The sequence below is a fragment of the Plasmodium cynomolgi genome, chromosome 6, assembly GCF_000321355.1.
Source record: "Plasmodium cynomolgi strain B DNA, chromosome 6, whole genome shotgun sequence".
Taxonomy (NCBI): domain Eukaryota; phylum Apicomplexa; class Aconoidasida; order Haemosporida; family Plasmodiidae; genus Plasmodium; species Plasmodium cynomolgi.
The window spans coordinates 621,585-637,502 of record NC_020399.1 but is presented as its reverse complement, the minus strand read 5'-3'; the positions used below and the strand labels follow the sequence as shown (position 1 = coordinate 637,502).

The window sequence follows — 15,918 nt, the reverse complement described above, 5'->3', positions numbered from 1 at the left end:
AACGCATCCAAATAGCCATTTTAACCAATTTGCTTAAAATTTACCTGACTGTGCATGCTGCGCGAACGCAACGTTGCTTTAAAAAAAAAAAAAAAAAGGCCCCAATGCTGCAATGATTGTGGCCTTTTTCGCAAAACAAACGGGCACGTACCACTGCACGCATAGAAAGGGCAACTGTGGGTGGTACGAGCCTCATACCGTAGAAGCAGACAGAAAATAACCTTCTCGCCTTTATGTTTTTTTTTTTCGTTTATCCGTTGGCCAACTGCGCTCGAAGCGAAACTCGCTCAACAAGTTTAACACGCTGAACACGAGTAACTAGCTTAATTCGCTTAACTCGTTTAACACGCTAGGGCGAACCCGTGTTGCTGTTCCTCCGTCCATTTGTCGTAAATTCAAAAAGTAAAAACAGCAGAGTTAGTTTCCCTTTTGCAAAGGGTTAAAAATGTTCTCTTTTTAAAAGCGCACACAAGACACACACACACAGAGAGAAACGCACGGTTGCGCTATTTTTTAAACACTTCGCGGGGTGAAAATATGTCAACGTTATTGTGTAAAAAAAAAAAAGGGGGGAAGAGTTGAAAGATTTAAACAGGATACCACATAGATGGGGTAAAAGCAGAGCGTTCTTCACTTGGGTGGGTAGCTCCAAGGGGGCACTCCCATTCCTCTGCTCTCTCAAATCTCTCAAATCTCTCAAAGGTACATGTTCCCCCCCAGCGGAGATACCTAAAAGTAGAGGTTCTTTACTTTGTCCTTTATGTTCGAATCCATGAAGGACTTCTCCAAAGCCCACTCATTCATCTTCATAAAATCTTCGAGAGTAAAATTCAAGTGGGTGTACAACTCCTCATAATCGTCATTGATGTTGGTAAGGAACATTCCAGGATCGTCCGAATTGACGGAGACCTTCACTCCAGCATCGTACAATTGTCTAATAGGATGCGTATCCATGGACTTGGCATTTTTCAGCAGCACATTTGAAATGGGGCAAACTTCAAGTAAAATATTTTTCTCCTTAACCATATCGATTAGTTCTTGCGATTCAGATACCCTAATTCCATGTCCAATTCTTTCCACTTTAAGTACTTGTATAGCTGAGTACAAAGTGTTCAAATTTGGGAGGGTAACATCTTCCCCTGCGTGAACAGAAAGAGGTATGCCACTTTCTCTCACATAATCGAAAATTTCTTTATACTGTTTTAAATCCACTTCATGTCCTCCATGATCGAACCCTACAAAATCTGCCCTATGTTTTAAGCAGAAATCAGCAGATGCTTTAATGTTTGCTGCCTCATGACCTGTATCTCCAATGCACATCAAAGCTACGTGAATTTTATGGTCTAACAACTCCACTACTTCCTTTATCCCCTTCACGATAGCTTGGTGAATCAGCTCAATGTCCAGCTTGTATTTAAAAGCAACAAAGGTTGGTGAGTAACGGAATTCCATCAGGACAACTCCTTCTTTGTATTTGTTAAACACAGCATGCTTGGCCAAATCTTCAATCACCTCATAGTCGTGAAATATATCAGCCACTCTTATTGCCTTCTCAACAAACTCTCCTAAAGATTTTCCTCCTTTTGCAAACAAGTAATAATCTAATACTTCCTCATCAGATAAATTGGGTTGTAAATTATATTTTCGAATGCAGCTCAGGAAGAAATCTGCGGAGAAGCAGAGGTCCAGGTGGCAATGTAATTCACATTTTGGTATCCTCTTCCATATTTTGTACCTTTCCTTTTTGCTCATCTGGGATAGGTCGATGTTCTTAATCTCATCCTTCTTGAGGAAGTCGATGGGTTCTTGTAGGATATTCATTTTGGGCTTTGTGGAGGGACGGGGGGTACACCTTTACCTTTTCAGAGTTACTTTTTATCGGTGGGGGTTTATATGCTGGCAGGCCTACGCAGCAGTTTTGTGGCAGTTTTTTTGCGGATTTTTTTTTTTTTAGGAATCGGCGTTTCTTCGCGAAAAAGAGCGAATATTTTTGCGAACTGTGGAACGTGTACGCGGTGACGGCTGTGAACAGGGGGATGTCGTCAAAAATTGTGTTGTCATAAAAAATTGTGCTGTCGTTTTGGGGTTACCTTCTACAGGCATGTGACTTTTTTTTAACAGTGAAAGTAAAAATGTTGCCAATGTTGGTGTAATTGTTTTTTTTTTTTTGCCATGTCGCTGATGTATGCATGAAAATGCGGGGTGTGAAGTGGCGGAGAGGGGAGGGAGGAGAGGAGGACCCCCTCAAAGGAAGAGCGTAGGAGATAAAAGTAGTGCTCCTTGAGCATTTCGTCAAAGTCGTGCAGCGGTGAAGTGGTGGAGTGGTGAAATGGTGAAGTGATGAGGAGGTGTCGTGGCGACGTGGCAGCGCGACAATGGGACAACCCAGCCAGGGGCGCCATCGAGGGGGGTCCCCCTCCGCAGGAGTGTAGCTCCATTCTTTTTTGTTTTTCTTCACATTCTGTTGAACATAGAATAAATGCAAAAAGAGGGAGTTAAAATAGAGTACCTCTTCCTCCTCTACATTAAATTTACAATTTTTTTTTTACTCGCCATGGGAGCATACGGGAGGAAGATTCTTCACCCCACATCGTGGTGAAGAGCCACCCACAGGAATGCGCTTTCTTTTTTTTTTTTTTTTTTTTTTCTCATTTTTTGGCTTGTGCATTTGGGGGATTGGGTGCGACGTGGAATTCAAGGGGGTTGTTTTTTTGTGTTGGTTTTGCTTCTTCTGCTTCTTTTCTATAGCATCATTTTTCTCCGTCAAAACTGTTAAAGTACCCTTGGCGTGGCTTCTACATTCGCAAACTTTTTTTATTTCTCCATTTAATGGCGATATAGGCATTTTTATTTTTTCCGTGTTTGGCCAATTGTGCACGTGGAGTACCATGCCACATATTTGCACGTAACATATAGGCCTGTGTGCGTGGGGGGATTTTTCCCTCCAGCGGTGGGCACTTCCACGGGTCTTCTCGCCCCTTGCGCCTTCCCATAGGATGCCGCGGATGGGCCAAACTGTGTAGCGATGTAGCGGCAGCGCGGTACTTCTGGGATGGCTTTTTTTTTTTCGTGCGATTTCCCTGTAGACAAAAAATTATTGCCGCAGTTTTTATGCCTTCGTGTAAGGGGAGGCCTCTCGTGCGAGAAGATTCTTCTTTCCCCATCGATCATTCCTCGCCAAACGAGAAGCGGATAAACGCAACAGGCAAAGCTGCACGAGTTGGTCAGGTAAGCGAAGCAGCATGCAAGGACACACCCCACACACATCATCAGTGGTGCCGCGCAGTGTTATTTGCCCGACTTCTCAATATGAAGCAAAACCAGGGGACAAATAACGGAGCGGATGAGGAGACGACCAATCCGGAAGCGAACGCGCAAGTAGTGCCGCAGGGGATTAGTCACCCTGACTGTTATGACGACTTGGCGAGTGTGACCGTGCAGTACAGCGTGTACAGCTCGTGCCTCCTGCTGTTGTCCAGCCTTCAGCTGTACTTCATGTGCGAAAAGAAGGGCTCCCACCAAAAAAAAAAAAGCAGGACATTCAAACGAGGTATACCCAGAGAACGAAAAAAATAATTATCATGATGATGATGATCAGCAGCAGAAGCAGCTTGGTGGAAGGGCCACTATGAGTTGCCACTTCATACGTGACTACGAAATGTACCATGCAGAGCAGAAAAGGCCCCAACTGAACGACCAAGCGGCTTGTCCCATACGCTTTATAAAAAAAGGTGACACCGCTGATTGGGATTGGCCCCAAAGGAGTTAAGCAGAAAACCCTTTTTCCTTTTGAATTAATCACCACACAGAGGTACACAGTTATACGTCGATTTTTACACCGCGTAGCTGGTGTATGATACTTTGCCAGTCCTTGTGAAAAGCTGAACATATGTGTACTTCCCTCAGGGGAGGACCCCCCTCGAGTGAGTAGCTGCCAAGAGGGGGGACGCCAAATGGGGCGCAGTTTTGCTTCCCACTTAGGTGGCACCCATCATAGTGAAGAAAAATTTTGGGGATTTACTCTCCCGTTGACCATTCCCTGCACTCCTGCGAATGGAAGTGTTGGGAGGCACACCGAAGCAGCATTAGGAGCTTTTTTTTAAAAAAAACACGCTCGTCAGGGAAAGCCTGAAATTCAATTAAACACTTTGGTACACACTCTGGATGGAAGGACACGTTTCAGTCAGCGCCGCGTGACTTGCAGCGTGACTTGCGGCGTGGCTTGCGGCGCTTGGAAGGTCCACAACCTATGCTACACCTATCATGCTACATTAATTTCCCCAAACAGGGGGGTTAAACGACGCGGGTGAAAAGTTAATGAAAAGCCCCCCCGCTGGGTCACCAGTTGGCGCTGAGAAACGGGACAAATTGAAAAGAAAGAGGAACAGCCAGCAAGGGTTAAGAGGGAACAAGCGTCATGCAAAAGTAAACTAGTGGAGTGAAAAGGGCACGCTGAAATAAATTAGTGGAGTACGAACGGCACGCAAAATAAACGCGCTCGAAAGAATTACCATCGCGCAACAGGCGGCTAAAAAAATAAAATCCCCTTTTTGCCGCTTCGCTGCCCCCCCCTTCCAGCCTCGAATCTGAAGTTACCCAAGCTTTCCCATAATTTACACCTGGCCAACTCCCCTACCTCCCGCTATGCACTAAAAACGCAGATGCATCCGTAACTTAACGCATGTTACATTAAAAAAAAAAAAAAATGCTACGAACACGTGTGCAAGATGCTGCATACTTTTTTTTTTTTTTTGCGCCACCAAAAAAAGGCTGGGGGGAAGGTGTTAAAAGAACTACGAGGGTATTTCCTTTTTCTGTAGCGCGAATATCGCTAGCTCGCCCCTTGGGTAGGCTATTTCCCATCTATCCGTTCATCCGTTCATCCGTTTTTTTTTTCCCCTTCATTTGAAGAAAATTGCCGCGTTTTATGTACACCTTTTGATATTTCATTTTGCATGTGAGAAACAGGGGGAGCAGCGGAAGTCGAGCAAGTGTCCGGCCCACCGCCCCCCTCAATTGCGAACGCATCACGATTGCATTGCGTGCCGAAGCGCTCCCAGAATAAGTAAAAAAAAAAAAGGAGTGGAAGCCTGTTTTTTTTAGAGGCTCTCCCGCGATCACCTCCTTTGTATGCGTGTACCTCCGTGTGGGAAGGGCATGCGTAAGAGTGAGCGACTCGAGTGAGGCTTATGATACGCCATTTTGTGATGCTCAAAGTGAAGCGTAAAAGATGTATATGTCGTGTTAAAGGGTGCTAGGTAGCGAAGCATAATTCGCAGTGCACAGCGGCGCAACCAGTGGGGGCATACATACACTTCAGACTAGCCGCATAGGCATAAATACAACTCCACCCAGTTGCGAACCTTTGATTGTTCCCTCCTCGTGTCACCCCTCTAGATGCACCCGCATTAGTTTATCCCACCGAGTGTATGATTTATTTTTCACTCCATTTTAAATGCATCGAAATGAGACCCTATCCTATTTGATGTCGTCTCGCGCTGCACAATTTTGTCCGTGCCCAGGTTGAACCGTTTTGGCGTCCCGCCCTCTATTTGTGCTGCTCACCCCGAGTGCATTTTTTTTTTTTAGTGTTCCATTGTGGGGCGCATCGGCACATCGGCACATCGGCGCAACTCCCCACCGCCGCGCCACCACGTGACCATGATTCGATAACTCCTTTCTGCAAATCAAATTGCCTTTTTTTTTTAATTAGCCATTTTTGCGAGCTTGTTCGGCTGACCCGTTCATGCGCCGTACACAAAATTGTGTATACGTTGCTCACAGGGGGGTTCTCGCCAGTTGGGAAGTAGCAGACACGTAGTAGGGGCGTAGCATCCACGTAGCAGCCGCGTAGCGAGGACTCGAACGGTAGGGCTCCCCAAGGTGTAGCACCTTCCCCCCGCGCACCCCCCGATGGATACCCCGGAGATAGAGACGGAGACGCAGACGGATACGCAGACGGAGACACAGACGGATACGCAGACGGACACGCAGACGGAGGCACTGACCGAGACGCAGACCGAGACGGAGTTCCCCCTCATATCGGTTAACAGCCGCGCGTGCGAAAGTATTCTGAGCTCCGTGAAGAGGAGGAACCGCTGCGTGGTCGTGCCTGTGCATGGGAGAGCGGCGGACGAGGGGCGCGAGCGGCAGGAGGGGTGCGAGCGGCAAGAGGGGTGCGAGGGGCAGTCGTGGCAAACAGGGCAGCCGCAGCAAACTGGGCAGCCGCGTCAAACAGGGCAACCGCGGCAAACAGGGCAGCCGCAGCAGAGAGCAGCACGATCGCCGCCCCCCCCCCAGCCACTAAACAAAAACAGAAAGGCAGTATCTTTCGAGAACAAGTTGCTCGCGAAGAACAGCTTAGGGGAAGAGGATGGCACCCCAGGGGGAGGAGGCACAACAGGGGGAGGGGGCACCCCAGGGGGAGAAGACACCCCAGGGGGAGGAGACACCCCAGGGGGAGGAGGCACAACAGATTGGGTAAAAATCCCAACCTTGGAAAAAAAAAAAAGTGACACTCTATTTTTCAGAAAAAAAAAAACATGCATATATAATGAAAACAAATATAACAAATTTATAGAAGCATTCAAACAACAGGAATTAAAAAAAATAAAAAAATTTCATCATGTATACAAATGGAAGGTAGCTTTGATAATCCTCTTAATTTTAACCATCTCCTTTACCTTAATTGGTTTCTTCATTTATTATGAATCAAATCAAGTAATCGAAATTAACGTTGATTACGACTCAGAAGATGAAATTAAGACCTTTTCCATCACACATGAAATGAAGCAACCAGTTTATGTCTACTACAAGATAAGTAATTTTTACTAATTTTAAAACATTTCTTTCGGATGAATCACAAGCCTTAGTAAATGATTGCAAGTGTAACTATATAAAGACTTTTGAAGACATATATAATTTTAGATGCGTTAATAATATACAGACTCTTCCTGAAATGAATAACGATTTGGGTAGTACTACTACTACTATTGGAGGTAAAGATTCAGAAAAGGTGAACAGTAAGGGAAGATGTGATGTTAGTTGGCTTTCTGAAGAAGAGAGAAGAAGGAAAATTTTTCCATGTGGGTTAGTTTCAGCTTCTATTTTTAATGACAAAATTAGGCTTTCTTTGAATGATAAAATTTTCGATATAGATAAATTTCCAGTTTTGAATTATTATGATTTTTTTTCCTATATAAAGAAGCATAAAAAATATGCATCTGATTATAAGGTATGGATTCATACCTTTTCTGCGGATTATAAAAATTGGTTTCATCCTCCTATGACTTCTTCCTTTATTAAACCATACGGAGTTATTTTTGAAGATCTCCAACCTGGGGATAATTATCAAATAGAGTTTACACAAAATACATGGCCTGCAAAACACTGGAAAGCAAAAAAATCATTTCAGCTGGTTACTTTACGAGCTGTGGGGAATAGCGCATATGAATTAGCTTACTCCTTTTTTCTTCTTGCAATAATTTACCTCGTTGTTATAATTGTTATGTTACTTTTGGTCAAATCGGGGTACTGTAAATTGGGAAAAACATTTTCGTATTGTAAAATGTCAGCTGTTAGTAGTATCACTGAGAAAACCTTTTTTCGAAAGAAGTCCACTCTGAGGAAAATGGGAGGAGGAGCAGCGGCAGGGGGAGGGGCAGCCGGGGCAGCGGCAGGAGGAGCGGACGCAGGATCAGGCGGGGGTCGGGCAGATCCGACGTGCCGGTCGAAGGGGGCCTCCCTGGTGGAGTCCGATGACCAGCGCAGCAAGAGCAGTTCCTACGAGCGCGTCTCCAGGGCCGTGGGCGCCCGTCCGCAGGTGTGCCTCTGCCCCCTGCACTAGGCGGCGGCTCGCACCCCACGTCGACGCGTCAGCACGTCAGCATGTTGCCAAGACAGCATGTCACCACGTCACAGTATCACAATTTTTACACGCCCCCATGTGCTCCCTTCCCTTTGTGGCCGCGCCTCCCTTTTAAGTGCCCCTTAACCCATCGCACGAAAGCGCCTCTCCGTCCGCATTTTTTCGTCTTCTTATTATTACTATTACTGTTGCTATTGTTTTATTTTTTTTTTTTTTTTTTTTATCTTTTTTTTCCTTTCGACGCCGTTGCCTGATCCAGCCAGGCGATTTTCCCAATTTTGCCCCATTTAGGGGAAGCCTACCCCCCCAGTTTGAAACTCCTCCCGTGTGTGTGAGTATACCCGGTGGGTGTGCGGTCTCCGATCGTGCCAGCCATTTTGAAGTTGAAAAGTGTGCCAAGTAGTACGGCAGCGGTGTTGATTATGTCGTCTGTGTCAACTGTGGCTGCAGTGTTGATTATGTCGCCTGTGTCAACTGTGGCTGCAGTGTTGATTATGTCGCCTGTGTCAACCGTGGAAGCGGCGTCAACTGTGACAGCTGTGGCGATGGCCTTTCGGCCCACACCTTCCCCATTTTGCCTTTTCAGATAAGGGGCCCACATCAAGGCGAAGGCGTATTTCCCCACCGGGCTGCTCAGCAAAAGTGAAAAAGAAAGCGTAACTTCTTCGTGCTAGTGGGGAACCTGCCCTGACGTACGCCGAGAGGGGTCCCCCAAGAGGGGTGCATAATTGTAAGCGTGCCGGGTGGGTACTTTTTCTGCCGAGTCACTTGTGCGAATGGTGTGGCGGAGCGCGTCCCTTTTTTTTTTTTTTTTTTTACCCCTTCAAATTTGAAACAATTTTCAAAAAAATCGATTCAATAGTGGCATAACCTTCACAAAGAAGGAAGCACCACGGGGGTAATTCAGCAAAAAAGTGCAGCGGTATAGAAGGCCCACACCTGAGAGGGAATATACAAGAGGAGGGAATGGGAAAATGAAGCCCATCGAATGGTTATACGTTTGACTGAATTGTGTCATACGCGTAGGAATTGGATTGCACATGGCCTCTTTTTTGTTGTTGTTTTTTTGGGGCTTCCCCGCTGTGCCCGTTTGTACACCGCCGCAGCGCCGCACCGACGCCTACCCCGCTCCGAAGTGACTGGGCCGTTGGGCGGCTCTCATCAAAAGTGAACATACTCTCTCCTTCTTTTAGAAGGCACTCCACCATGATGTGACGAGAAAAGGCAAACGTGAGAGGATACCCCTATAGAACGCATCCCCCTTTTGACGCAGTTTTTCTTCTCAAACAGAGCTTTCCCCCCTTGTTAGTAGCATATTTCACCTCGCTAACCATGTCGTGCTACAGAATTAGGCGTGGCCAAGAATACCTGCTGTCGCTGAACCGATTGGTAGGCAGAAAGAGCGGGGTGGTCGGGATGGCTGGAATGGCTGGAATGGCTGGAATGGCTGGAATGGCTAGATTACTGTCCTCCCTGGGGGGGAGACCCCCAGCGGTAGGGGGTGCACCACGGGGGGAGGAACCTACACCAAAGTTAGGAAATGTGGACGGCCGAAGTAGAGATGCCACGAACAAACTTCGAGAAACAGACGACCGAAGTAGAGATGCCGCGAAACAAAACTCAGTGGTAGACCCCCCAGGCAGTGTGCCATCCATCCAAACAGATGACGACGCAGTGACGAAGGAAATATACGACAAAATATTGCACGAACATAAGCTTCTCCGTGTCCGTGGAGGACGAACTAGCAGTGACAATAGGAAAAAAAAAACAAACTCTGACATGGTGACGAGTGCAAGAAGTACTACCTCAGTTGATGTGCACACGAGTAGTATGAGCGAAATGGGCAAAGAGAAAGTTCTGTCGTTGGTAAGAAGTCAGTCTCGAGGGAAGATCCAGATTGACGCCAAAAATGGAGAAGTGGAAGAAGGCAAAGAGGTCCTAAATGGGGACCCCCCAGTAGGGAAAAAACCGAATGGACTGATACCCCGCAAAGCTAACCACTTCATTGCTGTACAAAAAAAAACGGACACCTCCGTAGAATGCACACAGGAAAAAAATATAAACAGCATGCTGAACTTAAGCAGACACAAGAACATAAGTATCAGTGAGAAAAAAAAAAATGATCATTTTTTTAAAATTTTTTTTTCATCGAAAAAGGTGAAAATAATAAAATCACAAAACCACCCCATTTTTATCCACCTGTACAAGCTAGCCACTGATGCGAAATATCGAGAGAAGCAAGAAAAAATTTTATTGACTAGCAAGAAGATCATTCAGGAGAGACAAAAAAATCACATTGCACGTATTTATACGAACAGTATTCAAAACTTGAAGGACTTTCGCTGCTTTGACAATTTTATCCTTTTGTCTAACAAACTGCTCAAACGGGTTGCCCATCTTTATTCCTTTAAAAACGGCGTGCTGGCTGAAGTGGGGCACACGTTCCACTACGACGACGTGGGTCTCCCCCGCCTGGCCCTGTGCTTCTACGAGGTGAACTCGGGGGGAGGCGCAGTAGGAGTAGGAGTAGGCAGTGGTAGAAGCGGAAGTGGCAACGGAAGTGGACGTGGCAGCGGAAGTGGACGTGGCAGCGGAAGTGGACGTGGCAGTGGCGGGGATCACCCCGATGTGGAGAGCCCCTCCTTTAATAGAACAGCCCCCCCAGGAGGGGTATCATCATCGACTCAACTTTTATGCAACGGAGACATTGGGACGCTCATCCGGAGTTGCTTCCTGCTCAAGTGGCAGTGCGTTTTTAACGTGGAAGGACTGAGCCATATGCAGAGGGGGAAGGGAAAAGGGAGCAAAGCATCATCATCATCAAGGGGAGGGAATACGGAATGGCCGAGTGCAACCACTGCACGAGGTCCTACTACTTGGAAGAAGCGAGACATAAACGATATTTACAATATTGATTTTTTCCACCCTTTGACATTGCGCGCCTCGGCGGGTCACCTGCTAGACATCCCCTACAAGAAAATAGCCTTCACCGAGCTGCACAAATATGCTCGAGAAAACAAAATACTCCTCCTTAAGTACAGCATCGGGGGGAGAGAAGGAAGAAATGGGGACCGAGATCAGGAGAGCTTTTGTGACAGCGGAGGGGACCTGTATGTCCACTACGGTAGCAGCAGTTCCGAGCAGATGAAGCCCTTCTTAAATTTGCTGGCCAAAGCAAAGGGGGTGTTTCTCCTCCTGGATAATTGTAACAACATTGAGAAGAAGCACCCCGTGGTGCACCGCAACTATGTGCACATTGGACCGAACGTTGCCGATTCGAATGACGACAACACTTTCGACCGAGTCTACTATGTCAATTTGGTAAATAATAGGGAGAAGCAGCCCCTGGACGTCGTGGCGGCGTACTCCATTCTGATGTACATCCTCAAGGCCAACTTCTTCCGACAAATCCCGCAGTCGTGTTACGTTTGCGCGGAGTGAACGGAATGGGGCAAAGGGACACCTCATGTGGGGTACGGCATGGAGCCACTTTTCATATTGGGCGTTCCCACTGGGTACACGGCCGAGGGCGCTCGCTTCGCCGTATCTTTGCCGCATCTTTGCCGCATCTTTGCCGTATCTTTGTCTTATCTTTGCCGTATCTTTGTCTTACCTTTGCCGTATCTTTGTCTTATCTTTGCCTGGCTTTTATTTATACTTGTTGGTGAATCTATAAGCTTGTCAACTAGGTGACACAAAAAAATTTGATCACGTAGGTGGCGAGGGGAAGGGGCGTAGGGAGGGACACGCACCAAACGAAGCACGCGCACCACACGAAGCACATGCGCGAAAAGAACCATGTGCACACGGGTGGTGGCGAGAACGCTAGATGCTATACGCTAGATGCTATACGCTAGATGCTATACGTTAGATGCCATACGGTATACGTTAGACGTGGGAGGCGCAGAACGGGCGGAGCGGACAACACGGGGCGGACGGATACGCTACGAAAAAGGAAGAACAAAAAAGGGAAGAACAAAAAAGGGAAGCACAAAAAAGGGAAGCACAAAAAAACGGAAGCACTAAAAAGGAAGCACGAAAAAGGAAGCACGAAAAAGGAAGCACGAAAAAGGGGAGCACTAAAAAGGGAAGCACTAAAAAGGGGAGCACTAAAAAGGAAGCACGAAAAATACTTTACGAAGGACACACGATTCTCGCATTCTCGCGCAGGATCAAACTGACAAATGACAGCTGGCAAGTGGCCAATAACAAATGGTAGGCAACAAATGGTAAGCAACAAATGTGGGCAAAAATGTGGGCACAGATGTGGGCAAAAAATGTGGGCACAGATGTGGGCAAAAAATGTGGGCACAAACGTGGGCACAAATATGGGCACAAATATGGCACAAAATATGGGCACAAATGTAGGTATCAAATGGTGTGTAACATATTGTTAATAGCAAATGGCATATATCAAATGGCAAGTGAGAGCCCGCGATCCCCACGAAGGGGGGGCGTACTCAACGGGAAAAAAGACGTTACAAAGAACAAACCACACATTGGGGGGTGGGGGGAGAAAAACACGAAAAAGGGGGGCACACACTATGGGGAGAACGCAACGCTGAACGGGTCCACACTGGAAGAACACTGCACAGGGCAAACCCGCAAGCGACACGACGCCCAAATTCCGCCTCGTCCAGCAGCGCGGAGGTAGGAAGGAACCTCGCCAACCTCGCCGCTACTCCGCTACTGCACTGCTCCGGTATTGCACAACTCCGCTACTGCACTGCTCCGATATGCACTACTCCGCTACTGCACTGCTCCGGTGTTGCACAACTCCGCTACTGCACTGCTCCGGTATTGCACAACTCCGCTATGCACTACTCCGCTATGCACTACTCCGGTATTGCACTACTCCGCTACCGCGCTACCGCACTACTGCACTACTGCGCTACTGCGCTACGCTAGATAAACGAAGAGATGTCCAAAAAATGCATGTTCGAGGATCGGTCGTCGCTGGCGGTTAAAATCGAGAGGATGTTTTTCTGATCATAAAGGTGCAGGGATAAGTGCACGTTGAAGATGGTGTCCGTGTGGCTGTAGAACTGATGGATGCACTGCCTAGATCGAATGTCGTAAATGTATATGTTCCCATTGAGACTTGAAAAGAGTAACAGATTTGTGTTAATCCATTTGAGGAAATTAATTCCCTTCTCCATTTGGTTGTTCGTATCGACCTTGTTAAAATCGTAGTTCACGATAAACTTGTTAATATATTTTTTGCAGTGGTAGTCGTACACAATGATGCTGTTGTCTAAGGAGGAGGAGGCGAAAATGTTGTTTCGCTTGTTGTTGAAGAGGCAGTAGTCCACTAGGTCGCTGTGCAGGTTGTGGTACGTGCTGATGACGCTGTTGTTGTTCACGCTGCAGATCTGAATCACGTTTCGGTGGGTGGCCACGTAAATTTCATTCGCGAGGTTGTTGTCGATGCAGAGTACGTCGTTGCTGTTGTCCAGCTCCTCGTTCATGATCTGCTGCGCAGGGTGCGATTGCTGCGCTGGATGCGATTGCTGCCGCTGATACGGCTGATGCGGCTGATACTGCTGATGATACTGCGCGCCGCTCCCGTTGCAGCCCTCGGGAGTGACCTTAATACTGTAGTTGCCAAGCACGGTGGGATGCTGCCTGCCGCCCTCCACACCACTACTCTCACACTTAACCCTAGACTCATACTTCTTACTCTCATTACGCCTCTTCAAACTGTACACATTATAATCATACACGTGCGTCTCTCCACTGTGAAAACCAGCAATCAGGTAAAAATTGCTATCATAATTGCAAATATTAATAAAAGTAGGAATATCCACCGTATACGTAATGCTAATAGGGGTATTCTGACGGATATTCCATATATATATATTAGGAGAGTCTAAGTAAATACTTAACAGAATCTCTTCATTAAAAGGACAAAACATAAAATATTCAATATCCTTCTTATCATTCGTATCGTTAATGGTTAGGATATTAACAAAATTCATGTCCTCTGTAATCCATTCCTCCTCTTTTTTAAAATGACTCAAATCAACATTCCAATTATAAATGTGAAGTAATGAATTACTGTTATTAATATTTTGTTTAAAATTGGTAATATTGTAATTTAGAATTTCTGACCTGTTCATATTATTATTGTTGTAGATGTAAATATCCCCATTGTAGATGCACAGGGCGATATACTTGTAGCTCTTAGAGAACTTAATATTTGTCACGGTGTCTGTGTACTTCTGGTGCTTCAGATGCTGTAGGCTGATTTTCGCGCTGACGCTGCTAACCCGGCTACTACCCCCGCCAACTCCGCCAACTCCGCCAACACTGCTAACACTGCCAACACTGCCAACGCTGCTAACACTGCCAACCCGGCTACTCCCCCCGACTACGCCGCTACTCCCCGCAACCCCCTCGTGCGCGAAGTTCCTCAAATCGTCATCGAAATTGTTATACAAGTAGCAGTTGTTGTTGATGCTGCCAAAGTAGATCCATTTCTTAAAAGAGTTCACACAGTAAATACTTTTGTTAGCGTAAAACCTTTTATAGTAGGAAATATTTTGCTCCTTAAATTTGATTAACTCAATATCTGCTGAGAGGTTCGTTTTGTCACTACTGTTGTAACTCGAGTTTTCTTCCTCCTCGTCGTCATCGTCGTCTTCTCCTTCAACATCACATGCACTAATGTCGATCAGGTCAACTTCATCATTCCGCAAATCTTCATATGCCAGATCCTCCTCGATCGCTTCGTTCATCATTAAGGGTTTTTTTCCCAACTGATGCTCTTTTTTTTTTTTTTCCTTTTTATTTTGCTGACTTGTGCTTCTATTGAGTTACGGGGCTTACTCAGGAGTCACTTTCTGTTGTGTCGAAAGATGGCACCCTCGGGGGGAGGGGGTCTAAAAACAAGGAGCACGCGATCTTATCCAGCTGGAGTGGCCCTCCACAAAAAAAGGTATTAAAGTAGCAAAATGGTAAGGAGTAAAATGATAAATGGCAAAATAATAAATATTAAAATAATAATGTGGCAGTAACGAGGCAGTAACGCGGCAATAATGCAGGCACAACGCAGCAACCACGAAGCCACAACCCAGTGGTAATAAAATTCTTCAAAATTCGCAACGAGTATTCACTTCTCAGGTCGACCTCTCCCCCCCCAGAGATGCCTAGACACCCGTTCGGGCCGTTCGACGTGCGCCTTATGCGGGTGCTGACGGGAGGGGCACAGCGAAGGCTTCGATGTGTGCTCGTATGTTCAAAGATAAAAAAAAAAAAAAAGCCTTCCTGCGCCGTTCTGGGGGAAAATTACGCAGGGCCTTCTCACCGAATCGAAAATTTCTTCAACAAATTTGCGACACGGGGAGCTGGGCACGCTTCGTCATCAACGCTGAGATGACATGCAAACGGTAGTCTTCCGCGGAGAATCAGCTTCACTGGGTGCGCCGTATCGCAGCACATCGCAGCGTATAAATGCTCATCGCACAAATGTACAGCGTGCAAAGGCACCATCTATGCGTAGGGCACTACGCGGCACTATACCACTCTGTGGCGCAATCCCGCAAGTATGGTCGAGTCGTAAATTTTGTATGCTCACCGGTTGGCCGTTCGTATGCTCACCGGTTGACCTTTCATATACTCATCCGCTGGCTTCTTCGCATGCGCATATGCGTCGCAGCCCTGTGGCGGCACCCTCATACTTCTGAGAAAAAGCGAGCGTACCTACAGGGTACACGCTCACTGGGAAAAGAGGAAACGAAAAATGGCTGCTCCCCGACTGTCGTGTATATTCGCACGAATGGCAACAGTGAGGGGAAAAAAAGAAAAATGGAAATATAGAAAAATAGCAAAATGGCAAAATGGCAAAATGGCAAAATGGCAAAATGGCAAAATGTCAAAATGGAAATATAGAAAAGTGGCAAAATAGCAAAATGGCTAAGTGACTAAGAAGTTGCTAAAAGGGGCCCAAAAAAGAGCTGCAAAAAGGCTAAAAAAAAAGCTAAGAACAGCTAAAAATAGCCGAAAAATGTGGCTTGGCTACGCATTTTCCAAAAAAGGAAACAAAGGAAAAA

General features: G+C 46.5%; 5 protein-coding genes across 5 annotated transcripts; 3 read left to right on the top strand and 2 right to left on the bottom strand.

Annotated features, from left to right (window-relative positions):
* Positions 1-729: 729 nt before the first annotated feature.
* Positions 730-1,821, bottom strand: PCYB_062380 (adenosine deaminase; the record flags this gene model as incomplete). The annotated part of the gene is made up of 1 exon (XM_004221405.1): positions 730-1,821. The coding sequence occupies one exon, from the start codon at positions 1,819-1,821 to the stop codon at positions 730-732; it is 1,092 nt and encodes a 363-aa protein (XP_004221453.1).
* Positions 1,822-3,507: 1,686 nt separating this feature from the next.
* Positions 3,508-3,769, top strand: PCYB_062370 (hypothetical protein; the record flags this gene model as incomplete). Its single annotated transcript, XM_004221404.1, has 1 exon — positions 3,508-3,769. A coding segment is annotated over one exon (261 nt), but the record flags the coding sequence as incomplete, so codon positions are not given.
* A 3,052-nt stretch (positions 3,770-6,821) lies between these two features.
* PCYB_062360 (hypothetical protein) lies at positions 6,822-7,492 on the top strand (the record flags this gene model as incomplete). Its single annotated transcript, XM_004221403.1, has 1 exon — positions 6,822-7,492. A coding segment is annotated over one exon (669 nt), but the record flags the coding sequence as incomplete, so codon positions are not given.
* Positions 7,493-9,199: 1,707 nt separating this feature from the next.
* Positions 9,200-11,308, top strand: PCYB_062350 (hypothetical protein; the record flags this gene model as incomplete). Its single annotated transcript, XM_004221402.1, has 2 exons — positions 9,200-9,823; positions 10,025-11,308. The coding sequence occupies 2 exons, from the start codon at positions 9,200-9,202 to the stop codon at positions 11,306-11,308; spliced, it is 1,908 nt and encodes a 635-aa protein (XP_004221450.1).
* Positions 11,309-12,771: 1,463 nt separating this feature from the next.
* On the bottom strand, positions 12,772-14,346 carry PCYB_062340 (WD domain G-beta repeat domain containing protein; the record flags this gene model as incomplete). The annotated part of the gene is made up of 1 exon (XM_004221401.1): positions 12,772-14,346. A coding segment is annotated over one exon (1,575 nt), but the record flags the coding sequence as incomplete, so codon positions are not given.
* Between the last annotated feature and the right edge of the window lie 1,572 nt (positions 14,347-15,918).